This window comes from Thermothelomyces thermophilus, chromosome 2 (genome assembly GCF_000226095.1).
Source record: "Thermothelomyces thermophilus ATCC 42464 chromosome 2, complete sequence".
Lineage (NCBI taxonomy): Eukaryota > Fungi > Ascomycota > Sordariomycetes > Sordariales > Chaetomiaceae > Thermothelomyces > Thermothelomyces thermophilus.
In genome coordinates this window covers 1,353,369-1,379,202 of record NC_016473.1, presented here as the reverse complement: position 1 = coordinate 1,379,202, position 25,834 = coordinate 1,353,369, and the positions used below count along the sequence as shown (strand labels likewise).

The 25,834-nt window shown below is 56.5% G+C and overlaps 10 protein-coding genes across 10 annotated transcripts; 5 read left to right on the top strand and 5 right to left on the bottom strand.

The window, feature by feature from the left end:
- The first annotated feature begins 133 nt into the window (after positions 1–133).
- On the top strand, positions 134–1,696 carry MYCTH_2300611 (uncharacterized protein). Its single transcript, XM_003661296.1, has one exon. The coding sequence runs from the start codon at positions 399–401 to the stop codon at positions 1,611–1,613; it is 1,215 nt and encodes a 404-aa protein (XP_003661344.1). The 5' UTR covers positions 134–398; the 3' UTR covers positions 1,614–1,696.
- Positions 1,697–1,818: 122 nt separating this feature from the next.
- Positions 1,819–2,787, top strand: MYCTH_2314496 (uncharacterized protein; the record flags this gene model as incomplete). The annotated part of the gene is made up of 2 exons (XM_003661295.1): positions 1,819–2,011; positions 2,086–2,787. Coding segments are annotated over 2 exons (812 nt in total), but the record flags the coding sequence as incomplete, so codon positions are not given.
- Positions 2,746–4,514, bottom strand: MYCTH_2300608 (uncharacterized protein). The gene is made up of 3 exons (XM_003661294.1): positions 3,922–4,514; positions 3,564–3,730; positions 2,746–3,477 (listed from the first exon to the last, which is right to left on the bottom strand). The coding sequence occupies exons 1-3, from the start codon at positions 4,374–4,376 to the stop codon at positions 2,978–2,980; spliced, it is 1,122 nt and encodes a 373-aa protein (XP_003661342.1). The 5' UTR covers positions 4,377–4,514; the 3' UTR covers positions 2,746–2,977.
- Positions 4,515–6,595: 2,081 nt separating this feature from the next.
- MYCTH_2300604 (uncharacterized protein) lies at positions 6,596–8,229 on the bottom strand. The gene is made up of 2 exons (XM_003661293.1): positions 7,550–8,229; positions 6,596–7,487 (listed from the first exon to the last, which is right to left on the bottom strand). The coding sequence occupies exons 1-2, from the start codon at positions 7,942–7,944 to the stop codon at positions 6,959–6,961; spliced, it is 924 nt and encodes a 307-aa protein (XP_003661341.1). The 5' UTR covers positions 7,945–8,229; the 3' UTR covers positions 6,596–6,958.
- A 1,799-nt stretch (positions 8,230–10,028) lies between these two features.
- MYCTH_2300602 (uncharacterized protein) lies at positions 10,029–11,833 on the top strand. Its single transcript, XM_003661292.1, has 2 exons — positions 10,029–10,553; positions 10,691–11,833. The coding sequence occupies exons 1-2, from the start codon at positions 10,366–10,368 to the stop codon at positions 11,547–11,549; spliced, it is 1,047 nt and encodes a 348-aa protein (XP_003661340.1). The 5' UTR covers positions 10,029–10,365; the 3' UTR covers positions 11,550–11,833.
- Positions 11,834–12,059: 226 nt separating this feature from the next.
- Positions 12,060–14,420, top strand: MYCTH_2300600 (uncharacterized protein). Its single transcript, XM_003661291.1, has 3 exons — positions 12,060–12,490; positions 12,622–13,525; positions 13,672–14,420. Exons 1-3 carry the CDS (start codon positions 12,315–12,317, stop codon positions 14,275–14,277), a joined length of 1,686 nt encoding a protein of 561 aa, XP_003661339.1. The 5' UTR covers positions 12,060–12,314; the 3' UTR covers positions 14,278–14,420.
- Positions 14,421–16,170: 1,750 nt separating this feature from the next.
- On the bottom strand, positions 16,171–17,170 carry MYCTH_2059044 (uncharacterized protein; the record flags this gene model as incomplete). Its single annotated transcript, XM_003661290.1, has 3 exons — positions 16,171–16,437; positions 16,539–16,806; positions 16,935–17,170. The coding sequence occupies 3 exons, from the start codon at positions 17,168–17,170 to the stop codon at positions 16,171–16,173; spliced, it is 771 nt and encodes a 256-aa protein (XP_003661338.1).
- A 1,197-nt stretch (positions 17,171–18,367) lies between these two features.
- On the top strand, positions 18,368–20,000 carry MYCTH_2116734 (uncharacterized protein; the record flags this gene model as incomplete). The annotated part of the gene is made up of 4 exons (XM_003661289.1): positions 18,368–18,457; positions 18,641–18,664; positions 18,756–19,815; positions 19,984–20,000. The coding sequence occupies 4 exons, from the start codon at positions 18,368–18,370 to the stop codon at positions 19,998–20,000; spliced, it is 1,191 nt and encodes a 396-aa protein (XP_003661337.1).
- Positions 20,001–20,731: 731 nt separating this feature from the next.
- Positions 20,732–21,965, bottom strand: MYCTH_2108644 (uncharacterized protein; the record flags this gene model as incomplete). Its single annotated transcript, XM_003661288.1, has 5 exons — positions 20,732–20,803; positions 21,025–21,090; positions 21,383–21,405; positions 21,569–21,657; positions 21,769–21,965. 5 exons carry the CDS (start codon positions 21,963–21,965, stop codon positions 20,732–20,734), a joined length of 447 nt encoding a protein of 148 aa, XP_003661336.1.
- Positions 21,966–23,637: 1,672 nt separating this feature from the next.
- MYCTH_2300596 (uncharacterized protein) lies at positions 23,638–24,793 on the bottom strand. Its single transcript, XM_003661287.1, has 2 exons — positions 24,472–24,793; positions 23,638–24,411 (listed from the first exon to the last, which is right to left on the bottom strand). The coding sequence occupies exons 1-2, from the start codon at positions 24,617–24,619 to the stop codon at positions 23,726–23,728; spliced, it is 834 nt and encodes a 277-aa protein (XP_003661335.1). The 5' UTR covers positions 24,620–24,793; the 3' UTR covers positions 23,638–23,725.
- Positions 24,794–25,834: the final 1,041 nt, after the last annotated feature.

Genomic DNA, 25,834 nt, shown 5'->3' with positions numbered 1-25,834 from the left:
TAACTACATTACCTTTAGTACTAGGTATGTAGCCCTAGTATGTAAACCGGGAACCAAGGTGGAGGGTTTGCGTCAATCAGGAAGGCGTGCATTGACAACCCTGCTGCCGATCAGTGCCAGGAGCAACGGCTTCCAAAAATCGACAGGCACGAAAGCTTGAACTTGTCTTGGCGGGAACAAGATAACATCATCGCCAATGAAGAACTTGAGTCACCTTTGACATACCAAGATAACCTAGATCGAAACATCCAATTTCCATATGACAAAGAAAAGATCACGCGTGGTTGTTTGCTTCTGGCGCAGTCTGCTTTTTTGCCGGTCAGTTTCGAAGATTGAATCCTAAGATTTTCCTGCTGTCGGTTAAGGAGCTTTTGAAAATATAGAGAGCCACGAGCGACATGATCGATCTGGGACTTGCCCGCGTCGGCCGTCTCGTCCAGCACACGCCGCAGACATGGAAAGCCATACATGTGGCTGGCACAAACGGCAAAGGCTCAATATGTGCCTACCTCTCGGCAATGCTCTCCGCCAGCGGCCTTTCACATGCCCGGTTCACGTCGCCCCATCTCATTGATCGTTGGGACTGCATCGCCATCAACGGCAGACCCGTGCCGGAAGCCGTGTTTCGGGACGCCGAGGAGGTGGTCAAGCAGAGGGACAGGGACGGTCGGATTGGCGCGACGGAATTCGAGCTGCTGACGGCGACGGCATTTGAAATCTTCCATCGGCAGAAAGTCGAGTATGGGGTGGTCGAAGTTGGCTTAGGCGGCAAGCTCGACGCCACAAATGTGCTGAAGCAAAAGGCGGTCACCGTCATCGCCAAAATTGGGCTTGACCACCAATCCTTCCTCGGCAGCACAATCGAGGAAATCGCCCTTCAAAAGGCCGGCATCATGCGTCCCGGCGTTCCCTGTGTGGTAGATGCCAGCAACCAGCCATCCGTCCTGAGTGTGATGGAAAAGCATGCTCGGGCGGTTGGGGCAGATCTTCATTACGCCTCGACCGCCGGTGTTACCGATGCCGTGGCCGGCGAGAAGTTTGAGCCCCACCAGATACAGAACCTGGCGTGTGCACATACGGCTTTTTGCCTGGCGCGCCCCGGGCATGAGCAGCCCCTCGCTGATTTCCTGCCGGCGATCCGACATGCGCAGTGGCCGGGCCGGCTGCAGAAAGTTGACATCTCCAAGATCACGGGCCGGCAGCAGGAGGTGCTTCTCGACGGAGCCCACAACCCTCAATCGGCCGAAGTCTTGGCCCAGTACGTGGAAAAGCACCTGCGTTCCCGAGACAAGCCCATTACCTGGGTTCTGGCCGCTACGCAGGGGAAGGACATGAATGGCATCTTCTCTCTGCTTCTCAAACCCGGCGACCAAGTCACGGCTGTCCGTTTCGGACCCGTCGACGGAATGCCGTGGATCAAGCCTGCGGACCCCGCTGAGTTGCTCGGATTAGCTGTTCGACATGGCGCACAGGAAGCGACCATCCACAATGCTGGTGATGATGTTAAGGGGGCAATGATATGGGCGTCTCAGGTTGCCAAAGATGGGCCTATGGTTATCTCCGGGAGTCTTTACCTAGTGTCAAGCGTCTTGAGGGCTTTGCGGGACTCGTGAAGCACCAAGAGATGGAGTAGAGCTCTTGCTTGCGCCCTTCCCCTTGGGCAGGTGAATGAATGAGTGCTTGGATACTATCTGGGTTTTGTCCGAGTTCTGATATCACATGATTCGGACCTTATTTCCCTTTTTAGATCCGCGGCCAATTCCCCGGCGTGGCGGCGAATGTATCCCCGACCACAAGCCTTCTACAACACGTTCCCGACCATGGCTCCCACTCACCTCATTATCGTTTGCGGACATGCAGTTTGGATCGGCGGTCCCAAAAATGGTTGGGACGAAGCAGAGTGGCTCATTGAGGGCTTCCAGCGAGGGGAAACGCCCACCTTCATCGAGCACATCAAAGCTGGTGTGAGACTCCTCCAACAAGACGGCGACGCCACGTTGGTGTTTTCCGGGTGAGTTCGTCAAACTTCTCCACCATCATCGCCCCCCCCCCCCCTGTCGTCCACGCTTACGCCCCAAGACGCAGCGGCGCAACCCGCGAGCAGGTCTCCCTCTCGGAAGCCCGGAGCTACTACAATCTCGGCCGCGCCAACAAGTGGTTCGGCCTCTTGCCATCGGGCGGCCCCTCCACGCCGCACCCGGCGCCCGAGTCCCGCATGCTGCTGGAAGAACGAGCGCTGGACTCGTACGACAACGTGCTCCTGTCCGTCATCGCCTTCTGGCGGCGGCACGCCGTCTGGCCGCAGCGCGTGACCATTGTCAGTCACGAGTTCAAGCGCGAGCGCATCGTCGACGGCCATTGCGCGGCGATCGGGTTCCCGCTAGAGAAGGTCGCCTTCGTCGGGATCAACCCGCCCGGTGTGGAGCCGGCGGGCTCGGCGTCGTCGGGGGCATCGGACGAGAAGAGGGAGGCGATGAAAGGCGTGCAGCTGGCGCTGGGACAGTGGGCGGATGATCCCCACGGGGTGGGAAGTCAGCTCATGGGGAAAAAGATGGAACGGAACCACTGGGGAACTCGGCAACCGTTGTTTGACAGTGACGAGGAGAGGCAGAGGAGCGGGGTTGCTACTAGGTGGCTCTGGGACGGGATCCATGAGGGGTTGGTTCCGGGGGTGAAGATGCCCTGGGGAGGGGAGTCGAAGTAGATGACGGTTTAATTCTGGGGTCTTGTTGACGGACTTGTCCAAAGCTTGTAGCGGTTGAATAGCTGCCAGTTGCCAGGAGTGCCAACATTTGAGATAGGCTTAGCCTCCGGCAGCCGCTGCGAGCGGTGTTGGATACAATCGAGACTCTCGTCCCTCCCCTCCTCGAGTGCGGACTGATTGCCCCCCAAAGAAACATTCTTCACAGCAACCGACTGTGTGCTATTCTCTCATACAACAAACCTTAGGTGCCCTGTGCGGCCCTTCCCTCTTGCATTAAATCTTAGAAGAGCCTTGCCCGTGCGTTGATGACGGCCTTAAGTCTACGCTGGCGACAGTGTCGACGATAAATTGCACCGAATCCCTGATCATGTCTGGGCTGAACTCGTGCCCGATTCCTGGGTAGACTCTGTCGCTGACCGAAAGGGAGAGGACCTCCTCCCGGAACCAGGACCGGCCCGCTTGGCTGAACCAGTCCACGAACGGCTTGGAGCAACGGTAGGGGACCAGCTTGTCTTCGCCTCCGGAACAGAGCAAGAAGGATTTGCCGCGCACACGCTCTCGCATGATTTGTAATGCGGTGCCATGGTACTTCGATGATGATTCCGTGATGTCTGGCACCGGATCGGTTCCGAAGAAGATGGCCTTGGGGTCGAACTTCTTGCACGCGTCTACGAGTGAGGGGGGGAAGTCCTTGCTGCCAAGGAAGGACGCGCCGCCATCATCGGCCGTGTACGTCGACAGCTTTGACAACCTTGCGCGGTCCGAAAGGAGGTCTGGGGAGCCCGTTAGCCTGTTCCCCTTTTCCCCCATTTCCCAAACACCCAGATCAACCGAAGCGGCCGGGCGCACCGTCACTTACTCAGATAATCGGGACAACCAACGATCACGACACCGGCGGTGACCCGCGGCTCGGCAAACATCAACTGCCAGACGCTATGCCCGCCGAGCGACACGCCGAGCGCGAGGTGCTGGTCAATCTTCCTCCTACCCCCATCACCAGCGAAGAGATACCCCTCGACCAGGTCCCTGCGGCAAAAGAGAGAAGACAAACCCCGTCAGCAAAACGCGACGCACCTCACCTCACCTCATCTGACCTCGGCACGGAACGGCACGGAACGGCACGGCACGGCACGCTTTTCCCCCCCTCCCCTTGCGTGATCCAAAAAAAAAAAAAAAAAAAAAAAAAAAAAAAAAACACTAGAGCGGAAGAGACTTACAACAGGCCTCTCTGGTCCGCCACCATGCCCTGCACCACCCCAAACATGTCGACGGCGTGCATCGGGTTGCCTTCGCGCCAGCTCCCGTTGGCCCGCTCGTCCACTTTGCGCGTCCCGTGGTTCCGCTGGTCGTACGCCAGCGCGATCAATCCGCGCGTCTGCCGCTGCTGCTCTCCCGCACCACCACCACCACCACCGCCACCACGACGATCATCATCATTTTCAGAGTGCTGCTGGCGACGACGAGCGTTCCACGCGCCGACGCAGCGCGCGGCGATGTCGGCCATGTGCTCCTTGCTCCGGGTGCGCGGGTGGTGCAGCCAGAGGCAGGAGACGCGGGTGGCGGCGGGCGGCAGCTCGGCGAGGCCGTAGACGTCGACCAGCAGGCCTGCCATCTGCACGGTGGTGCGGGAGACGGAGGGGGGCGGGGGGAGGCCGGAGGTGTTGAGAGACATTTCGTTTCTCCTTCGGTTTTTTTTTCTCTTGTGACAAAAACAATCGTTGTCGTTGTCGTTGTCGCTGTTGTTGTTGTTGTTGTCGTTGTTGTTGTTGTTCGAATATTCTTATTTCTCAATGCCTCGCAAGGATCAAGTGGTATGAATTGGAATGTCTTAGAGCGGGAAGGTGGATCTGATGAGAGGCGAGGTTCAAGAATGGCGTGTTGTGGTTTGGTTATCTCTCTTTTATGGTTGTGGTTGCTGACGTCCTTCTACCTACCAAGGTTCGCTGGGAATGCTTACGCCGTGCAAGCGTGCAAACGGAGTCCGGTTCCCAACAGCTTCGCGTCTGAAAGGTGTATCCCATACCCTGGAAGTTTTACAATCAAGAACCCCCAGGGTCGGATCCATGACCTTCATACCCCGCGGTTCCCACATAGATAGGTAATATGTACGGATTACAGCGGGGTTCCCGAGGTCCGGTAATCCGTATGTACAACGGTACTTCGTACTTTACCTTCCTTATTCCCGGGCCAACCCCCGGCTCTTTTGGATCGAAGCCAGCTCGCCTACCCAGCCAACCCATCACCTTTGGAACCCGCTCAGCCTCGTACACATGGTTGGTGCTGGTCATTTGATATTTGAGTTTCCGGACCGTTACGCGGTCACTGTACTCTACTTTACGACTGCCGGTGGGCTCCGGGCAGCTTCCTCTTCGCAGAAAGGGAGAACATCCAAGTCCCTCGTCGCGCTATTGCACCGAGCACTGAACGAGCGGTCAAAGACGACCACGACGATGTTACCCACCATCAGGGACTGGTTGTCGAGTTTGTGGTCATCGTGTTGAGACACTTGAGCTTTGCGAGGGCATAAAAAAGGCATTGCGGAGCATAATTTTCAAGCTCCTCCACGCCCTAGCCCCGGTGTCATTCTCGTGGAGGGAGACCCCTCCAACATCGGAGAGCGTGATTGCCCCGTCTCCCATCATGTTACGTCCCGGTGCATCTCTAGCGTTGCCGTCCAGATTAGGAACGGCGCTATATCGAACCGGGGGCCAAGCACCTACCTATTCATCAATGGTGATCTCGTGGTCAAACTCGTCCGTCCAGCTCTCCGTCTCTCCCACTTGAGAGCACTGCTCATGGTAGGAACAACCACAGATTCCGGGAACAACATGAGTAACGCTCCGGTAATAGTTGCAAGCTGTCCCCCGTCCCGAAGATCCTGCGCCTACCAAGGCAGAAGTGCCGCTTTCTTTCAGCCATTTTTCGTGGTGGGCTGTAATTGCATGTATGTACATACATACATGCAACGCGGACGGGAACGAACCAAAGCCATCATCTCGGCTATGAGTCAGTCGTCAGCGTTAGGTCCACGTCGTTCATACTCATCCCTCATGACCACACTCGCGTCAGTGCAGTGCTGTCGAGCGCCCGTAACCAGGCAATCACAGCGTACGGAATGAAAGAAGGTACCATTGGAAGGTCCAGAGCCATTGGGGACTCATCGCCGCCGCAGGTAGGTACTTTACGTACGTATGTACATACGTATATAGTCACATGGGGTAGCCGCTGGTGATGAAGCAAAGCCTCAGCCATAAGGATTGATTGAGTGGGCAAGCCGTTCTGGCCCTGAGGCAACCAACTTCCCTGCCTCAGGCAATTGTACATACATAACATAACATAGTACAGACATAGTTACTCCGTACCGGGTCGATGAGGGATCGGCGTGGCTGCAGGCAGCAGGCACGGAAAGCAGGGGTTATTTTAGCCTCGCGCTACACTAGCCCAATGACGTTGAACTCATCTTCGAGACGACGGGAAGACGGGTAGTTGTCGACAAACCATCCCGGAGCCTAGCGGAGTTGGCCACATGTTGTGCTTAACGCAAATGTCGGTCTTAGAAGGGTATCTTAGAAGGGTATATGTTTTTTGATACCTACTAGTAGCTAAGACTGCGAGCAAGATGCATGATAACCCTATTTGGGGGAAACCTCGGAGGGGAAAATGCCAGTCTTCTCCAAGCTCAGCGATGACATGTGCAGCAAATTTCCCGCCCAGGTGAGCATCTATACCGCGTAATCATCACACATCGGGCAAGGCTGAGTGTGGTGTGCCTCTATCCCAGATCCTGTCTGTCCCCGCGCTGAAGCCCTTTGTATCTCTTAGAACGTCCTCCCTCAAAACCGTGTTTCGGTGTTCTTTCCCGCAGTGCCTGACCGGAACGCCACACCCGCCCGCCCCCCCTTTCAAAACCTTGATATCCGTGATACAATATACCGTTCATAAGCTAAACCATCGTGGAGAATCCCAAACTCCTGATCCATGCAATTCTCGTTTCAACGGCCGTTAGACTCGGCCATGGAAAGAGAGGGGAATCATTGGTGCAAACGTGCAAGCTAAGGAAGCCGAATGTGCGTTCGAAAAACAAAGAAAGAAAATAGAAGAAATCAGAGTAGTAGAGATAAGAAACCAAGTCTGTGGCTTCCGGGATGTCGAGAAAATGTGCCGCACTCAGGGTGGCGGATAGGAACTCTCGAAGTCGTAATGACGATCCTCGCTGGGCAGGCCGTTGGCAACGAAGCCCGCGCCGGATGTTTCCTAGATCATCGTCGCAGTCGCCATCGGAGCGGTCGGTACGGCGGTCGGCATACGCGTCTCGAGCGCCTGCTGAAGCGCCGTGATCTTCTGCATCATGATGACCGTCTGCTGAGTCTGCGCCTGTACCTGGCGCCGCAGTTCCTCGTTCTCCTGGCGCACGCGCTTGATCTCCTCGCGCAGGTCGCCGTCCTTCTCGCTCCGGTCCTCGCGCTTGCGCTTCTGGCCGCCCGCCACCGCGTTGTCGCTCGCGCCGTCGTCCGTCTCGCCCTCGGTGCCGTTCAGCGCGGTTCCATTTTGGGTGTGCACACGGCGGAGGTGCTCGTTGAGGTTCTCCTGGCGAGAGAATCCCTTGCCGGAATGGCGCTTGCAGTTCGGATGTGGACAATAAAACGAGTTCTTGGGCCCGCCGTGCTTGCCGTGGACCTCGCGCTCGTGTCGCAGCAGGCCGCCGGAATATGTGAAGCCGGGAAGCTTCTCACACCCCGCTGCTCCACATTTGTAGGGTCGATCGTGCTTATCCATATGTTTACTGTCGTGACAATCAGCATCCCCATACCGAAGCATCTCCAGGGCCGTGAACTGTGCACTTACTTCCACTCGCACTTGCGCACGAATTCTTTGGGCTCCTCGGAGCAGCCCGGCCAGGTGCAGATGAACTTGCCCTCTAGGTTCCTGGTCACCTCGCGATCGGGCTTGGGAATCGCCTTGATGCGCTGAGGCGTCGTCGCATTCGGCGACTCTTCTTTGGGAGGCGACGTCGCGGTCGTCGTGGGAGGCGCGGCCGGAAGGTCAAGCCGAGTCTCGGCGGTGTCGACGAACTGCGAGTGCGGGGCGGTAAACGTTGCTACCGTTGTTGCTAGCTCATTGACGACGGCATCGGTGGGGTCGGTAAAACGGTCGGCTTCCGGGGACGGGTCGTGATGGTCATCCATCGGCGGATAGCTGCCGTCGTGGATGAAGTTCCGCGGCTCGTATACAACACTCATATTTTCCGAAGAGATCGCGGTGCACTGCACCGCAAGTAGAGACTCGATAAACCGGTTGCGCCGGTGCTGGAGTAGAGATGAAGCGAGTGTCGATACGAGTCCGAGGTAAAATACACGTCAAGAAATGGCCGTCTCTGGGTTTCGGAACGTCAAGCGGCTCGGCTGGGAAAGAATGTATGCAGCCTGCCGCAGAGACGCGTCAAGTGCGTGATCGGTTGTTTAATGATGGAGCTTCCTGCCTCGGGTAAACGGTCGATGATCCTATTGAGGAAGGCGTGAGGTTAGAAGAAGGTTGGCCTGAAAATTGAGGTGGAAGCCCAAAATCGAGGCTCAGCTAAGGCGCAGCAGGGGCAAAACAAAAGTGGGGCGCTTGTCTGGATCCACTTCGCAGGTTGCAGCTTGCGTGGGCCAGGCCACGTGACTAAGCTCTGCTAGGCGTATGCCGATGGAAGGGAAGGTTGTCTCACCTTCTCTTGTTTCGATTATTTTAGATAAACTCCCTCAGACTTGGGGCAGAGAAGCGGAACAAGGCCTTCGCGTCCTGCATTCGACCTATTATGCAAAATGAGCCCAGAACCGTGCACACGACGTCTTTTAGTATTTCCTTGGGTTCTCCAACGAGTTCCCAGCTGCCTGCCGCCAAGAAGACCGAGTTGACACACCCTTACACGTACGATCTGAGGCCGCCACAGGCGTGACTCATCGGGGTTTGAGGGTTTGGGTTTGCGCCGACAGCCTTGCATGAACGGCTGCGGATCGTCGAAGCCTCAAAGAAACCGAACCCCAGGCCGTTGCTGGCCGGATTGGTAATCAGCCTCACCGTATGCTGACCGTCTCTCGCATTGCAAGCCTCGATTATCGTGTTGGACTGCGACCGCTTCTGCCGACCACACAGGGCGAACTGGATGAGTGAGCGAGTCGCGCGGATATGAAGTGACGTTGATGCGACGACGGGTCAACTTACGACATCGGCGAGCCATTGCAGAGTTTCACCGAAGTCAAATGAAATAGTCGTTTGTTTTGCCTGCAAAACGCTACCATGCAAAACGCTGCCATGCAGGCCTTTGCTTTCGGGGCGGATGGGAACCCGGAACTCCTCACCGGTCAACGAAGAAGTGCAACAGCGGGCCTGAGAGGCCTTCAACTCGCCTTCTTTGACGCTAGCGAGTCCGACCTAAGGCACAACGGCAGAAAAGGGTTGTTGTGCAGTAGAGGATCTACTGAGCAGACCGCACAAGGCTCACATATGCACGTTGGGTGGGCGTCGGAAGCACGGGAGCGACATACCACGGCTGCCCAGGCTCGTCTGCACCTTGCCTCAGAGGATCAGGGCGCCTGTTAGAGACGGCTGCCGCGGTATCCTCGCAGGTCAGTCAGCAGGAACCGTGACCGGGCCTGACATGACTGGCTTTTTTACCATGAGCCACATTGAGGAGATCATGCAGTGTGAACTGTGCAGGGTGGAGAACCTATTTTGAGGCCGTCCAGTTGAACCGGACAGCCGATGGAATGCCTCCCGGTGTGAGCAGGCAACCATCAATAGCTGGCTTGTCACGTTCCGTCAAGCCATCGGCTTGTAAGTCCTGAACATAGGCTCTGCTCGCTATCCATGACAGGTTTTTGGAATTTGTGCACTTTAGCCAAAGCTCAACGACCGGTTGTGACCTGGCTGATATCTAAGCATTTCAACCTCTCTGATGCTCTGATGACGCCAACGCGCGGGTGCCGAGTGACTCAGAGGTTTACTCTTCTATTTTCGAGTCCTCAACAGTATGAACTATATGCCTGAGGAACCAACTCTTGAAGACAGAAAGATGCCGGGTTGGGGTTGGGGGGGGGGGGGGGGTGGAGAGGGAGCCTGCAGTTTCTCTGCTCTATCTTTGGATTCACTGGATGTCATGGCCCACTTACACCAGACGAAGCTTGTTCACGATGGCTTGGAAATTTCAACAAGGCAGAAAGTACCATTCTACCTCCCAAATTTTCCGACATATTTGACCTCCTCACCGATGTCCGCGCGTCTGTTTGATCCCGACGGTCGATAGGCGTCACTCTGCCTGAATGCTGCCTTGTTCTTCCCCGGTAACTTCTGCACCTTCAAGCTAGGTCGTTAGCTCAGGCTCCCGTCTCCACACACCTGCTCGACCTGCATTCACACACGAGCACGTGCTGGATAGCACGTTGATAAGCAACCATCCCACATCCGGGAAAAGGGGTACGAGACTCGGCGGCTTGGCTTACAAGAGATCGGGCCAAGATGTTGATGCCGAATTGATGGATCCCAGATCCGGGATCAGCCATCTGAGTGAAACCCCTCGGGACATCGGAGTGCTTTCGGCAAACAACAGCAGCAGCCATTACTCTATGCCTGTGCCTCACTTCGACTCTTGATCACCGCATCATATCTTGTACGCTCCAACAATGGCGACCGTCGAGCTCCCCGAACCTTTTGCGAGCATCCCGCGCGAGATCCTCACCTTCGGCCCGTCCCCAATCCAGCACCTTCCCCGCATCTCGCAAGCCCTCGGCGGCAAGGTCAATGTCTACGCCAAACGCGAGGACTGCAATTCGGGCCTCGCCTACGGAGGCAACAAGACGCGCAAGCTGGAGTGAGCATCCCACATGGCCCCCTCTCTCCCTCCGTCCGTGTCCTCCCATCCTCTTCCACACAAACCCCCCTCTCCCCCCCCGGGGCCCTCAAGACTCCCTCAACAACTGCACCCCATCACTGAAACCCAAGAAACAGATACCTCCTCCCCGATGCCCTCGCCCAAGGCTGCGATACGCTCGTCAGCATCGGGGGCGTGCAGTCGAACCACACGCGGCAAGTGGCGGCGGCGGCGGCCAAGGTCGGGCTCGAGGTCGCCCTCGTGCAGGAGCACTGGGTCGACTGGGAGGACCCGGGCTACACCAAGGTCGGCAACATCCAGCTCTCGCGGCTGATGGGCGCCGACGTGCGGCTGGACCCGTCCGGCTTCGGCATCGAGCACAAGCCGACGCTGGCGCGGCTCAAGGAGGAGCTCGCCGCCAAGGGCCGCCGGCCGTACTACATCCCCGCGGGGGCGTCGGACCACCCGCTCGGCGGCCTGGGCTTCGCGCGGTGGGCGTTCGAGGTGGCCATGCAGGAGCGCGAGATGGGCGTCTTCTTCGACACCGTGATCGTGTGCGCCGTCACCGGGTCGACCATGGCCGGCATGGTGGGCGGGTTCAAGCTGCTCGAGAAGAAGATGGGCGCCAGGAAGAGGAAGGTGGTGGGCATCGACGCGTCGGCCAAGGTGCGGCAGACGTTCGAGCAGGTGCTGCGGATCGCCAAGCAGACGGCGGCGAGGATCGGGCTGGACGAGAGCGACGTGTCCGAGGAGGACATCGTGCTAGACGATAGGTATCACGCCGGCACGTACGGGATTCCGGACGAGCGGACCATCGAGGCGATCAAGTTCGGCGCCCGGACGGAGGCCTTCATCACCGATCCCGTGTACGAGGGTAAGAGCCTGGCCGGGATGATCGACATGATCAGGAAGGGTGAGATCGCCGAGGGGAGCAATGTGCTCTACGCGCACCTCGGAGGCCAGCTTGCCTTGAACGCCTACTCGGCTCTGGAGTAGATGCCTTCTTTCTTGGTTAAGGAAGCACGACCATCATGGCAGGTGTTGTTCTCTCTGCCTCCAAGTTGCACTCCGAGTCCAACGGAGAAGATTCACTCGAATCCGCCTTCTCCTTACTCTGTCTAAGGTAGCTAGCTATTCAGGGGAATCAACAAAAACTCGCCACAGCTACCTAAGTATGTACATACATACAGTACATACTATACGTCGTGCAACAGATTTACAAGCGAATTAGCCGCAGCTACAGCTTCGGCATAACGGCCGCGCCCGACCCCGCTCCCTTCTTTTTTGTATCTGGGACTCCCACCCACACTGCGGTTTTGCTCGGTTCATGCATCAACACTCATTTGAGCGAGATATAACTTGGTATCCGTAACTGGCTAGCCTGAGAGGGTCCATCTCAACGGCTCAACAACGACTCAACAACATTCGGGGCTCCGCGGCGCCGGCCTCCACACAGTGACTCCGACGTCGGCCCACATTTCTTTGTAGTGATAACCGATATTCCCTGCTTGGCAAGCAAAATAGACCTCAATTGTTGGTTGAAAAAGAGAGCAGCACACGCAGATAAGAAGAGCACTCCATCCCGGCTTCCCTCGGGTCTATGTACGGATTACATCACAGAACTCAATTTCCTGCGCCGGCTCGTTAGTATACACATCAAGCGCAGATCCGTGGCCAGAACAGACTATTAGCACGCACCTCCATTGCTTCTCAGTCCTAGTAATGGCTCACGATCCAGGTTCGGCCCATGCCGACGACAAGATGGCGAGGGTTCTCGCCCTGGATGAAAACGGTGCACCCCGTCAAGATGGCGCCGACCAGGCCGGACACCAGGGCGGCAGCAGCAGCAGCAGCAGCAGCAGCAACAACAACAACAGCAACAATAATCGGGAGCCCATCCGAGAGTACAGCGTCGAGCGGGTTGAGAAGGTTTACCGGTAATGGCAATCCTCAACTTTCTGACTTATTCCCTTTACCCCCCCCCCCCCCCTCCCTTCCTCCCGCCTCACCTTGCCGGCTCCTTCGTACTGACAAGTAGGCAACTTGGAAATAAAAAAAAATAATAAAGCAAACTTGACCTTCGCATTATCCCCGCCTTCTGGGCGCTCTACTTTCTCAGCTCGGCCATCCGCTCCAACATCGGCATCGCGCAGACCATGAACAAGACCGAGGGCCACGACCTGGCCTCGGTTCTGCGCCTCTCGCCGCGAGACACCTCCACCGCGCTGGCCCTCTTCTACGTCTCGTACGTCCTGTTCGACCTGCCGTCCAACCTCGTCATGAGCCGCCTCTCGCCGCGCGTGTGGATGGCCCGCATCGTGCTCGCCGTCGGCGTCGTGGGCACCTGCTTCGCCGCCGTCAACGACGCCTGGAGCCTCAAGCTGCTGCGCTTCCTTCTCGGCGTCGTCACCGCCGGCATGTGGCCGGGAATGGCCTACTACCTGACCCTGTTCTACCCGCCCTCGCGGACCGGCAAGCGGATCGGCATGTACTTCACCGCCTCCCAGGTCTCGGCCGCCGTCGTCGGCCTGGTCTCGGCCGGCTTCCAGAAGATGGACGGCCTACGCGGCCTGGTCGGCTTCAGGTGGATGTTCCTCGTCTACGGCCTGTGCGGCGTCGTCCTGGGCATCTCGCTGCTCTGGTGGCTGCCCGACCGGCCCCTCGCGCCCGGCGAGGTGAGGGCCCGGAGCTGGTACGCGACCTTCCTGCCGCCTAGTCCCGAGCCGCTCCGGGGCGAGGACGCCGTCGTGCACTACCACGACTTGAGGAGGGTCTACCACGCCCGGCCGTGGAACCTGAGGGACCTGTGGCAGGTGCTGATTGACTGGCGCCTGTGGCCCCTGGTGCTCATGTACTTCGGCGTCGTCGGCGTCGGCATCGGCACCCAGCTGTACGGGAACGTCATCATCTCGGCCATCGACCCGACCTTTACCGGTGTCGAGGTCAGCCTGCTGTTCGCCCCGATCTGGATGGTGAGTGGCACCGTCTTCTCTTCTCTCCTTTTCTCTCTCTCTCTCTCTCTCCCCCTCCCTCTCTCTCTCCCTCTCTTCATTCTCGATCACGAGACCTATGCGCGTGTGAGAGAGTGAGTATTGTTTTAGGTCTAACCGGGCAGCAGATGGACTTCTTCGCCATTCTCCTGGTCACCCCGATCTCGGACAGGTTCCACCGGCACCGTGCCGCCTTCTTCTCGGCAGCCGTCTGCGTCCAGATCGCCGGACTGCTCACCGTCACCTTTGCCCTCTCCAACCCCTGGGCCAGATACGGCGGCCTGCTCATGGTCGGCTTCGGTCTCGGGCCGACCGTCCCCATCTGCATGACGTGGACCAATGAGATCTTCCAGCGCCGCCACGGCGAGGTTGGAGTCGCCGCTGCTTCCGCCCTCGTTTCCGGCCTGGGGAACCTCGGCAGCATCACGACGACGTACGCCCTCTACACGGGCTGGCCGGAGGACGCCGCCAAGGGCCCGCACCAGTACCGCAAGAGCAACTTCACCATGATCGGGATCCTCTGCATGAGCATCGCCAGCAGCCTCGTCATGACCGTGCTGCTCCAGATCTTTGGGAACCAGCCCAGCAACAAGATCAAAAACAGCAGCAGCTCCTCGGCCGCCGACCCGGACGAGTATCTGGACGGCGCAGCGCGTAGGGAAGCCCAGCAGCGTGGATTCAGCCGCATGTGGTGGAATAAGGCCTCCAGCTCGTCCCCTCCAGGGGATGCTTAGACAAAAAAAAATATTGGTAGGGGCCGGAAAGAGGGCGGAATGAGCTCGCGGTCTGGGAACTGCCGACAAGAATTACCGCCGATTCCGCCCTTGTGGGGAGGGTTCTTTTTCCTGGGCAGGATGTCCTGCCCTCCAGCAACTTCACTTCTTAACGCTCATTTTTGCCGCTGATTTTGCTATCATTTAAACCGACCTTTCGATAACCGGGGAAAAAAAGAGGAAAAACGGACGGAGAATTTTACAGGGCGGTGCCCAGGTCAGGGGTCGGCCAGACCTCCTCCTTTTTTCATCCGAGGACGAGTTGGGTTTTCTCGTCAAGCTTTCCCCTCGATATTACACGACAACTAACAAAAGAGGCTGGATATCCTCGACAGTGAAAGTGCCGCTGCGCCATCACTGGAAGTATGAAAACGGGGGTTCCGGACAACCCTGCTGTCGGGTCTCCTGCCGGGCGCAGCGACAATGCTCTTACGCTATCGCTCTGCCGGTGTGGCTGGCCTGGGCTCCCCTCAGGTTTGGAAAAGAACACGTTAAAGGGTCTAGACGGGGAGGACGTTTGTTTTTCTGCTTGGTTTTGTTTTTGGCTTCGATGATACCCCATCCATGTTTTTGATACGCTGTCGCAATGTCCGAAGGGTTCTTTGGTTTCCGGGATTCATGTAGATGAAGGTCTCAATACTTCGACAGCGAAAGTGCTGCTACGCCATCGCTGGGACGGCGTGTCGGGACGGAGGTGTCGGGCGGCGACAATGCCGTTGCGCTATCGCCAAGCCGGCCTCGTGGGCGTTATTGTTTTTTTTTTACGAGTTCGGATATCATCTTGGCGTCACCATGCCCACCTTGGGTATTAGTCGACGTCGAGGGCGAAGGGAAGAGGAAGCTGGTCGCTCGTTGTGTCGACCTGGGCGAGTGCATGATTGCTCAGGAACAAAATTGAGTTTCTGCCCCCTTCATACCTCGTTTTGACGCCTTGCTTTGCATGCTATGCGAGTGGAGGGTGGCATTGGCGATGGTCGACCTGCATGGTTTCCAGCGAAGCTGGTGTATTTGAGAAGATCAGCCCAGACGACTTCCACCTGATGCTCGATTCGCCGTTTTTGAGGAGAATTCAAATGTCTCGCGCCATTCCAGAAGTTGAAAGAAAGACAAACTACGACATGGCCGGAGAACAACCGGGAATTGAAGGGTCCCATGGTTGGTTGCTGAAACTTTGGGCGGCATGAGGGGAGGCAAACTTTGGTGAGGTATGGATTTCTTAATACCTAGCTATTTCAGTAGGTAAGGTAGGTACGCTTGTAAGATTCTGAATAGGAAAGTGGCTAATTAGCACCTTGGTACCGATGGTATTGGCAACTTGTGTGGAGTTTGTTTGGATTCCACGCCTAGATGGTAACTTCTTTGAGTCAAGGCATTTAAGAACCGCTATAACTTACATACGTAACAGGCCGAAGAGACCGCTAATTATCCCATCCGTCACTGGTATGATTTATTGGTTGGTTACCTTAAGCATCGGTAAATACGGAAGTAGAGGGGTGGTATGTAAGTACCTAAATAATACATCAGTAACCTCCCAACTCCGCCACGCGGTGGCTGCATGAATGTTCCCCCCCTTTGATCGCAAAAGTTGATTTCCCCTTGCGGCTACCTTCCCACCTCCCACCCGCAGATTGTATACATCTCTTGCGGCTGGTTGCATATACGTTGGCTCCCTCACACACGTACCAATTAGATGCCTTGAAGCGTCTTTCCTAAAGCAGTAAGTTGTAAATGTTCTTTGTTGCCCCAGCCGCCCCCCTCCCAAGACCTCCTGCGTTGGCCTACATGCGGAGCATCCTCAAAACTCTGATCCTTGGGAGCTCCTTCCCTTTCCCTTTCGCGTGTGTATATGCAGTATTAGCTAAGTTGATGGCGTCCTTGGGAGCTGTCCCCCATGAGCTCCTCCGCCTTTTCGTTTCCGACACGGGAGGCGTTCCGGGTCCGCATTCCCGCAATGATCAGAACGAGGGTCGTGATCAGCTCTGGGAGGAGGCCCAGGACGACCCGGGCCGCCAGGGAGCCGGTGACAGGGTTGAGGGACCGCCGGCGGGTCGTGAGGGCGACGAGGGCATAAAGAACACGGATGCCGATCGGGACCAACGAAAAGGCCACCGCGCGCAACAGCTAAAACGTAATACGATAAGTGTGAGCTGCGGCCGAGACACGCCCCCCCCCTTCTTTTCGAGGGCCGAATGTGGTTTTTGGGGCCGGTGGTAAAGACTGACTGTTATTCCTTGTCGGTGCCTCGGGGCTGACTTGTCCCTCTGAGATGGCATGCAGGATATGCCGGTCCAGAGACACAAGACGGCCCAAGAAGCGGTCAACAGACCGATGCCGACTTTGACGAGCTTAAGGTCGCGGTTTGTGGGGTGGTCGCTCTGTAGACCTGAGGCGCCGCTGCCGACCAGGGCAACCCCGGTAGCCACTAGCAGGTGGAAGACGGCGACTAGGCTCCATTCTTGTGCTCTGTTCACGCGGGAATGATAGATTCTCCTATACGGTTTGGACGGTGGTGGGTTAGCACTTGGAATCGTTTGCGGCCGTGTGGAACTCGGAGGGGGAGAAGGAAAGAGATTTTTTTTGGGGGGTGGTGGGGGGAGAGCGCAGGGAGAAAGTCCTACGCTTCATGGAGAATGCCGGACCCGGCCAGCAGAAGGGGAGACAAGCCGATGCTGGAGATGATGCTGGCGGGAGACGCAGAGACAGCCCCGCCAACGATGCGGAGGGTGCAGAAGGTGAAGAGATAGAACCACCCGAGCAGGCCTGCGGGCGAGTGGCGGATCAGGAGATAGAGCACGGGGAGGGAGAGAACGGCGTAGATGGCCAGTTCGGCCGTCAACAGCGCGTTGGTTGTCATGCTGTGGCCGAGTAGGGAGGGGGTGGTTCTTGGTACGCCTCGGGGTGCTGCGTCTCGGGGTGGACCTGGTACTTCTCAGGGTGTTGCGAGGAATGGTCTTCTGTCGTGGCCTTGGACTTCTTGGAGCGCTTCGTTCTCGAGGCGATCACGAGGGCTGTGGCAGACACCAGGAGCAGCAGGAACCTCATAACGAGCTTGCTCACTCGCGATCTGGCACGGTCGACGGCGATGTCAGGTCGGCGGTCAGATGTTGAAGCCGTCGCTCCAAGGCAGAAGGGAAGGGATCAGAAGGAACCTGCGCGGTTCAAGTGTTGGCAGCCCCGGTGCCTGAGGTGCCCAAACAAAATAGGCCCAGGGAAGAGTATTGAGATGGAGCTCATTGTATGCACAAGCAGTTCAGCAGGGCACTTTTACCATATATATCTATACCTACCTCCTTTCCAACCCTCTTGCGGTGTGGAATGTAGCTGCAGGCGCACAATCAGAGTCGCCGCCTTGGATACGTAAAGTGATCCGCGCGGTAAGAGCAGGCAGCCAGGAACCCTGAGGGATGAGGACGAGAGGATCCCCCACTGAGGACGGAACACCGCCGTACAGCCTCGCCGATCCAGATCCTGAGGGTCAAAATCCCAACCGATAACCCTTACCATGACGCTCACGCTAACCGCTAACCCTACTCCAGCCAATGCATCTGCGGTGAGTGTAGCCAGAAATGAAGCTCCATTGGCCTCGCGGTGGATAGCCCTCCCATGCTGGGGCCTGAACGAGAGCGAGGATCCCTGTCGAAGGAAGCACCTGATTTGGCAATTGGTGCCTAATCACAAGTATATATGTATGTACATACATCCGTACAGTACAGTATCCGTACTTCTCCGCACCTACACACACACCTTCAAGTACAATACACTACTAGTAATGTATGTACAGTACGGTACTTTTAGATTCCGCCTGTTCTTGCATGGAATGACACAGTGGACCAACCCAGCCCTATAACAACTTGGCTTTTGCTTGTTTGTGCTTGGCTTTTGCTTGGCTCCTTCCCCCAGTGCACAATTGGAAGCGCAACACCGTCGCTCTCGCTCTCGCTCTCGTTCTCGTGCTCTCACTCTCTCTCACACACACACATTTTCTTTTCTTTTCTTTGCACCTTTTCTTTCCCTTTTGGTCTCTCGTTCCTGCATCTGCCAGGCGCCTTTAATGGAGAGCGCCCGACGGGTTCCCAGGCCTCGGCTGTACCATACCAAATCCAGAACCGGCTGCACGCGCTGCCGGTCACGAAGGGTCAAGGTTGGTAAGACCGTGCATGCCTCATCTCTCGTTTTGTACCAGTATGGACCATTTGAATCTCGGCATGGAACTCTGGAACTGGAATCGCCAATTGCCAGCACGCAGTAGCCGACTCTGGCTCTGGCGGCTAATCTGGGCTTCTGTGGGCTCTGATCACTGCTGACCACCCGGGCGCCCTCTTAGTGCAACGAAGCGAGACCCGTCTGCGTACGTCTCAATACGACCAATACCAACCCGCTACACTGCTAATGGACCGGCATGGATCCGGGCCTCAGGCTGATCGGGGCATCAATCGCAGAATAACTGCCATCGACACGGCGTTTCGTGTTACTATGACAAGGATCCCTCGAAGCCGCTCCAGGCCAGACAGCCAAGCCAGCCGATACTTCGACCTCCCTTGAGTAATGGTGACGCCGACGCCGACGCGCGTGGGCCCCCGAGGAGCGGCCCTCATGCCAGTGCAGACTACTGGGAACTCCGGGCGTTCCATCACTTTGCAGTAGCTACCGTTGGGACGCTCCCCGGAAGCCACATCCCCAGCGTCCGGCAATGCTGGGCTATGCAGGTTCCCGTCTTGGCTCTCTCCTACAGGCCGTTGTGGAACCAGCTCCTCGCCCTCTCGGCACTCCATCTCGTGGCATCGGGCGGCGACGACCCCGGCCTGCTTGCCTGCAGGGCTGCTTCGCTGGATGCCACGCTCCAGTCTTACCGGCCGGCCCTCGATCAGCTAACTCCGGAAACGGCCGAGGCCGCCTGCTTTACCTCGATACTACTCTCGGTAGACACCTTTGCCAGCCTGCAGCATCGGCCGCTTGCCGGCGACTATGAAGCTCCCATGCAGTGGCTGAGGTTCACTCAAGGAGCCCGCGCCGTGTTCGAGGCTTCCACCTCGGCCGCCGCGGACCCGGCATCCAACATCGTGACAATCATTGCGTCTTCGAACCACAATCGGCCCGTCCCCAGCGACCGCCCCCACCGTACGCCTGACTTTTCCTATCTCCTCCAGCCTTTGCCCGACGAGACACAGTCCTCTTCGCGAGGCGTCGCGCAGGCATATCAAGAGACGGTCGATCGTCTGAACCTGATCCGGGCCGCCGCCGAGGCTGGCGAGCCGATGCTCGCCCTATGTCGAAGACTCATGTCCTTTGCCTGCCTGGTCCCGCCTCTGTTTCTGGAGCTAGTGGAGCAGAAGGCGCCCCGCGCTCTCGGCATCCTCGGCCACTTTTTCGCTCTCTCGGCCTGCGTCAAAGATCTGTGGTGGGTAGGCGAGACACCTGTCAGGGAGGTCTCCGCGATACGCACCTACCTGGCACCAGAGCTGCAGTACCTCATGGAGTGGCCTGACTGGTTCGTCACAAGCGCGACCCAGTTGCTGTGTCCTCGCGAGTCCGAATCATCACGCTGCTTTGACTACGTGGGTGCATGGTAGCAGCCAAGCACAAACTCCTTCAACACTTGTACGGAGCCCCTCGTACCTTTCGAAAATGCCTCTCTCCGAAAATGTCTCCTGGACTACCCGATAGCAGTACAGGGTCTAGGCTAAGCAGATCTGGTAAAAGATCTCTGCCCCGTCTTGTCTAGGGAAGTTGCAAACTCCCTCGGCTCCCGATGTACCCCACGGTTGCTTGGGCTTGTCCCACGACTCAGCCAGGTATTCACGCCCTGCCGTCACCAACCCTTGCGGCATCTTTAGCGTGGTGGGCTTCTCTACAGTGTCCGATAAAGACTCTTCAGCCTCCTCGTCCTCAGGCCGCGCCCATGTCGGCGCCGTCCTGATTTCCCCTCAAGAGGCTTCCTTACGTCCCTTGACGGGCCGTCGATCGGGTACAGCCCGAGAGCAGTCCAAAAATGGTATTTAGTGCGCGTAAGAAGTCGATGCCAAACATGTCGACGAGGTCTCAATTCCATATCCTCCTTCCACCACAAATCGTCGCCGCTCTCAACCTGTGAGAGTGTCTGGAGTGGACAGACCATTTCCCATGTTCACGGTGTTGAAGCACCTGACGCTTGCCTAATAGGATATTTGCAGCGACCGTTGACCACTTGGGAATCGTCTGTCTGACATGATATCTTGATCCCTCCAACATTGGCTTGTTCAGTGAACGTAGCCGCGTGTGTAGCCCAACCTGCTTGATTGCTTCACTGCGTCAGCCTTGTTGCCATAGCTACGGGCGGTTTTCCCATTGATCCCATGTCTTGTCGGGCCTGAACTGTGTGCCTCTTCTGGAAACAATGAGACGTATAACGGAGTCACGATGCATACTGGGAGTGTTTTCAGTATGTTCGGTGCGTGCCCATCCAGATGAAGTAGTACAGTCCCAGAAGCCACCACCAGGAAGGCAGTTCCTTAGCACCCAGGAGTTACCCGACTGTTTTCACAATTGGAAAGTAAGTTTCTCAAGAAGATCCGAGCCTCGGAAACGAAATCAATATGATCAACAATTTCCCCTTTGTACTCGCAAAGTCCCTCTCGTCTATTCCATGCTCCTTCAACAACCCCTCCGCACTCTTCACGGAGGCATACATAAGTTCTCTCTCGTCATCGGCCCGCGTCGTCCCCAACTTACTGCCCTCGCGGTGTCGGCCAGGCTGCGCCGCGTGCCGGTGGCGATGGTGGATAGGAGCCGGGGGCGCTACAAGAGAGCAAAAGGGGGGAGGGGGGGTCAGCACTTGCTTTTTTTGTCCTGTTGTCTCGAACTTTTGATAGCAAAACTGCGCATGAACAAATGCGTATTCCAACTGTGCTGACATTTTCGCGACTGCCTGTGGGACAACTTTGCAACCGTGCTACAGAATTTGAGTTTGCTCTACATGGCCAAGCCAAGACATGCAGCATGGTATGCCAGGAAGATGGATGTTTCTTCTTCACAGAGTGGCTTCTATGTCCGAGAATGGCACGAATAGGTTTGGTTTTGTCGTACGTACTTGAAGCAAAACCAGGGAGAGGGCTGTGTGATCAGGTCTCATATGAGGTATGGGCAAAACGGGCGAAAACACCAATTTTGGCAGGAGTGGCACAGGTAGGTCAACGATACAAAACAACTGATACCAAGGTAAACATCAAGAGCGTAACAGAGAACAGCTCGACTGAATAAGAAAAAAGACACTTACCCTCAATATCTGATTCCTCATCTGAGTCGGCAATGGCCGAGTTTCTCTCGTTAGTCGCGACTTCGACGGCAATTCTGAGCTCTCGAGACCTAATTTAAGCGAGTCAGGTAGGACTCAGCCACAAGTTTTCTTCGTTGGTAGCGGTGCCTTCGGAAAACGTATAAAATAAGGGAAAAAAAAAACCACACACACGAACGTACCAGGAAATCTTCAGCCGAGCGCGCGTCTCGTGGGACCTAACGCTCCCTCGCAGCGCCTTCGTCGCCTTTGTCGCCTTCGTCGTTGTTGTCGTCATCGTCATCGTCGTCTTCGTCGAGGTCCTCGACTCCGTCGCCGCAGGGGTTGTGGTTGGACTTGTGGCAGCCCCGGCCGCCACCATGGGCAACGGCACCGACATCGGCACTGGGAGGAGAATCGGGGCCGGGGCTAATTAAAGCGGTTGGCATGGTATTCGGTGCCCCTGCCTCGTTCTATCATTTATTTGTTATTCTTTTTCTTCGTCTTCTGCTCTTCACTCCCCTATTCTCATTCTTTCTCTCTATCTTGTTCACACGTGTGAGCACCGCTAGCTCCGAGTAAAAAAAACATCTAGACAAGAATGAGAAAAACGAGGTCAAATACCGTATGAAAAATGGGAGAGGAAGAAATGTGATCGCTAAACGACGACGGATGCCGTCTTTCTTAGATTCGTTGTTGGATTGAGGGAATGAGTGACTGGCTGGTGCGTGATTCCATGTACAACAGCGTCTCTTCCCTATGCGTCCAACTAAAAGAGGAAGAATAAGAAAGCGGGAGGGTTTGAGGGAGCACTGGAGCGGGATGTACCGGCGTGGCTCAGGCACCATCGCCCCGGTCCGTTGCCGCGCGGTTCTATACCGGAGCAAGCCAGTGGCCGCCAGTGATGAGAAAATGGTGTGCTGGGGTGAAAGAGGCTCAGAGGTATGAAAGGTGATTAGGGTCCTACTCCTGTGCAGCAGATGCGCGCATCATAAAGGAGTCCCGGTTTCCATAGATGCCATGTCTGCTAGTCTTGGTACTCAAGAATATTTCAACAATGCCAGGGGAAGCTTCGCTGTCTCGGGTGCGGGGTGTCCCTTGCAATGCAAAGGCCGAGTTTCCGGTTGGCTCTTCCGGATATCTCTCCTTATTGGTGACGAGAGAGTAGAGGAGAAGAGAGGAAGAAAGAAAAAGGAGAGGAAACAGGAAGTAATAAAGGTTCGTGAATGTAAAGACGAGAGCAAGGAGGCAGGTCCTTGGTAAAAATTGGGGTAGACGGCTAAGGAATACAGATGTTATGACATGAAGCAGGTCTGGCGTCATAGGATGCAAAGAGCTTTTCTCAAGTTCCCCTACTTTACCGCTTACGCTCCTGCCTGAGACTTTCCAAACTGCCATCCAAGTTAGAAACAAACTGAGCGTGTCAGCTCCCAGTGACGGTGATCCGACCCAGAACCATGGTAACTCCGACCCAGAGCCGATTCAAGCAGATGTGGTCCCGCGAGACGAGGCGCTGTGCGAGTTCATGTCCGAGCCTGAGCTTAATCTTGACACGGACCATGATCACGAGATCGGCCTCGATCTTGACGTCAGTCGTGATCGAGATATAGACCTCTTCTCGACGTGACTCTTGACCTATCTCTCGCCTTGTATATGAGCGGCGGAGGCGTCAGCTCAGACGGGGAAAGCTCGGCAAAGTCGGGTGGATTGAGCCCTCGGTCCTCAGCCCTTTGACAGGCTCAAACTCCGCACCTCCGTCCTCCTCGCGGCATCATCCATGTTTGCTGGCAGATAATTATCACAACATCATTGCCGGCCGTGGGCGCCGATGACTGTTAGCTCGGCCACCAGGAGACCTGAGCCGAGCCTGAGCACCACCTGGCCGTGCGGATGGCGGGCCGACCTCGTCAGAGCCTGGTGGGTGTCCTCGATACCGAACACATCCTCAGGATGGCACACCGGCTTTTCAGCCCGCAATCCGTGAGGGGTGCAATGACGCGGAGTTGTTCTGGTTCAGTGAACAGGGCAAAATTGGGGACCCTGATGTCTGGGCTCATAGTCGTTAGTCAAACCGCCCTTGCGCCTGCCTCAGAGACTGACAGCAGTTTTCCTCAGCCAAAGAAGGCACGGCCATCCTCCAGCCCATGGCCGGCGAATCAGTCAAATCCGAATCTCCTCGTCTTCCCTCAGCAGCGATTCGCCCTCCTGGGGCTTTCCATCTGCGTTCCGATAGAGCACATAGTGCTGAGTCATAAAGACCAGGTCATAGATCATGGACACATTTCCCAGGGCAAACTTGACGGGGTTGCCGGTGATGCCAGACCAGTCGCGCTGGAGATAGCTGTCGATGGACTGTTGGGCGATGCTCAAGATGCCGCCGGTGAAGTCGAGCAGGATCTGCAGGATGCTCCAGCCCTGGGTGGAGCGGTTGCGGTAGTTAACAATCACTTGGGGCGTGTACTTGATGAGCGTGATGAGGAGCTTGACGTAGGAGATGGCGTAGATGGCATCCAGCCAGATCCACGAGGAGACGCCCTCACGAGTATTGTCCCGGTCGGGCGAGCCGAGGATGACTAAGATGATGATGACAGCCCCGACTACGCAGCCGAAGAAGATGCTCAGGATGAAGCGGCTGGGTCGGCTCCCCATGCTGGGGGCGAACCCCCATGCGCGGGCATAGAAGTACTGGCTAGTGGTGATAGCGGACAGTAGCAGGCCATGAGCAGCAAACGCGATGTCGTTGAATTTCACAGTGGGCGTCAGTCCCTTGTAGCGGGCGGCGTACTGAGCACGGATCAAGGGCGAGTAGTAGAAGGCCATGTTGGAGGTTAGGTAGGCAGTGAAACCTGCCGCCGTATCAATAAAAAAATGTTACAGAGCACAAGAACAAAAGCCTGACGGCATACCCAGGGTGTTGATGAGGGGGAAATCGACCGTGGTCCCAGACGTGGATTTGCGCCTAAGATTGAGCATCGGCTGCGGATAAAAGCTCACTGACCACGCCGCGAAATAAATCACGCCAAAGAAGGCGGATAAGAAGTCAAGAAGTCCCATGGCAGCAGCGCCGATGGGATATCGCGAGTGGCCAGTAATCTCCGATGCTGCGTCGATGGCGGCGCGCTGATGGTCTGCGCCGACGCCGATGATTTTTGTGATGCAGAGCTGCTGCAGTGGATACGATAATTAGAGACCGGATTTATAGTACAAGCAGAGAAGGGTGTGGTTTCCAGACGATCTGCCGTGCTTGGTGTTCGGAACGAGTAAGAGCAGGGCCCGTGGGCTAGCCTGCATCCGGCTAGACCAGGAACTTCTCCAGGTTAGCAAGACTGGGCACGGGTCATGGTGATGACCCACAACCACTACCAGAGCTTGCTGAATGCCGGGGTTACCCCCACACTGATCATCGCTTAATACCGAATACTTTGGCCCACTCACCCGCATCTGACACCTCCCCGTCTTTGTTTGGGATCCAGCACGTGCCATAGTGTAGCATCCCAACAACTATCGCTATGTTGTAATCGACAGTGCTATCCGCACGTTCCAGACGGTTCTGTTGAATATGGGAACAAAGCGACCAGAATCTGACCAAGGACGCGATGGCATGACTGAGGAATGTTCACTGAGCAGCAAGTCGCTTCAATGTCGCTCAAACGATGGGGGAGTCTTTGCGGCTTGCGAAATCGCAGTATGCAGCTCACAGCTGGCAATGTTCCTGCTGTTACACCCCCGGTTCAAGCTCACCGCAGATGCCGACCCCCCCTGCGCCCGCGCTCGCGCATGCAGCATCCTAGTCCCAAGCCTTACCGGTCCGAATCCTGACAGCTCACCAAACCAAGTTCGCTCATATTATTTCGCATGCCGTAGGGACACAAAGAACAAATCAGGACTCGCCCAGCAACCTGGTCGATGCCGACGGATAGGCAGGCATGCATTGCCGCCGCTGTTCCGGTCCCAATTTGCTGGACAGGGTGGGCATGCTGAGCATGGGCGCCGACGAGGTCCAAAACGAGATAACGGCGCCGCCCGTGGCTGGGGGAGGCTGCCTTTTGCGATTCGGCCGACGTCATGCCAATGGGGGCGAAACAGCTGGGCACTAGTAAGCAAGCAAGCAGAGGGGGCCCCCTGAGCTTGCCTTCACCGCTTCACTGGTGACTGACAAACTAGCTTGACAAGGAGTGCGCTCTTTCTTTGTTGGGAAGAGCTCCTCTGCCTGTCTTTTTAACTGCACCACAATAATACTAATTGTTGCGAATTCTTTGCCAATCTCCG

Coding starts and splice junctions, on each gene's coding strand:
- MYCTH_2300611 (XM_003661296.1), top strand. CDS start 399: ATGATCGATCTGGGACTTGCCCGCGTCGGCCGTCTCGTCCAGCACACG.
- MYCTH_2300608 (XM_003661294.1), bottom strand. CDS start 4,376: ATGTCTCTCAACACCTCCGGCCTCCCCCCGCCCCCCTCCGTCTCCCGC. Junction 3,731..3,921: donor GCGGACCAGAGAGGCCTGTT/GTAAGTCTCTTC, acceptor CTTTTGCCGCAG/GGACCTGGTCGAGGGGTATC. Junction 3,478..3,563: donor TGGTTGTCCCGATTATCTGA/GTAAGTGACGGT, acceptor CGGGCTCCCCAG/ACCTCCTTTCGGACCGCGCA.
- MYCTH_2300604 (XM_003661293.1), bottom strand. CDS start 7,944: ATGAGTGTTGTATACGAGCCGCGGAACTTCATCCACGACGGCAGCTAT. Junction 7,488..7,549: donor GTGCGCAAGTGCGAGTGGAA/GTAAGTGCACAG, acceptor TTGTCACGACAG/TAAACATATGGATAAGCACG.
- MYCTH_2300602 (XM_003661292.1), top strand. CDS start 10,366: ATGGCGACCGTCGAGCTCCCCGAACCTTTTGCGAGCATCCCGCGCGAG. Junction 10,554..10,690: donor AACAAGACGCGCAAGCTGGA/GTGAGCATCCCA, acceptor CCCAAGAAACAG/ATACCTCCTCCCCGATGCCC.
- MYCTH_2300600 (XM_003661291.1), top strand. CDS start 12,315: ATGGCGAGGGTTCTCGCCCTGGATGAAAACGGTGCACCCCGTCAAGAT. Junction 12,491..12,621: donor CGGGTTGAGAAGGTTTACCG/GTAATGGCAATC, acceptor AAAATAATAAAG/CAAACTTGACCTTCGCATTA. Junction 13,526..13,671: donor TGTTCGCCCCGATCTGGATG/GTGAGTGGCACC, acceptor ACCGGGCAGCAG/ATGGACTTCTTCGCCATTCT.
- MYCTH_2300596 (XM_003661287.1), bottom strand. CDS start 24,619: ATGGGACTTCTTGACTTCTTATCCGCCTTCTTTGGCGTGATTTATTTC. Junction 24,412..24,471: donor CCCCCTCATCAACACCCTGG/GTATGCCGTCAG, acceptor ATACGGCGGCAG/GTTTCACTGCCTACCTAACC.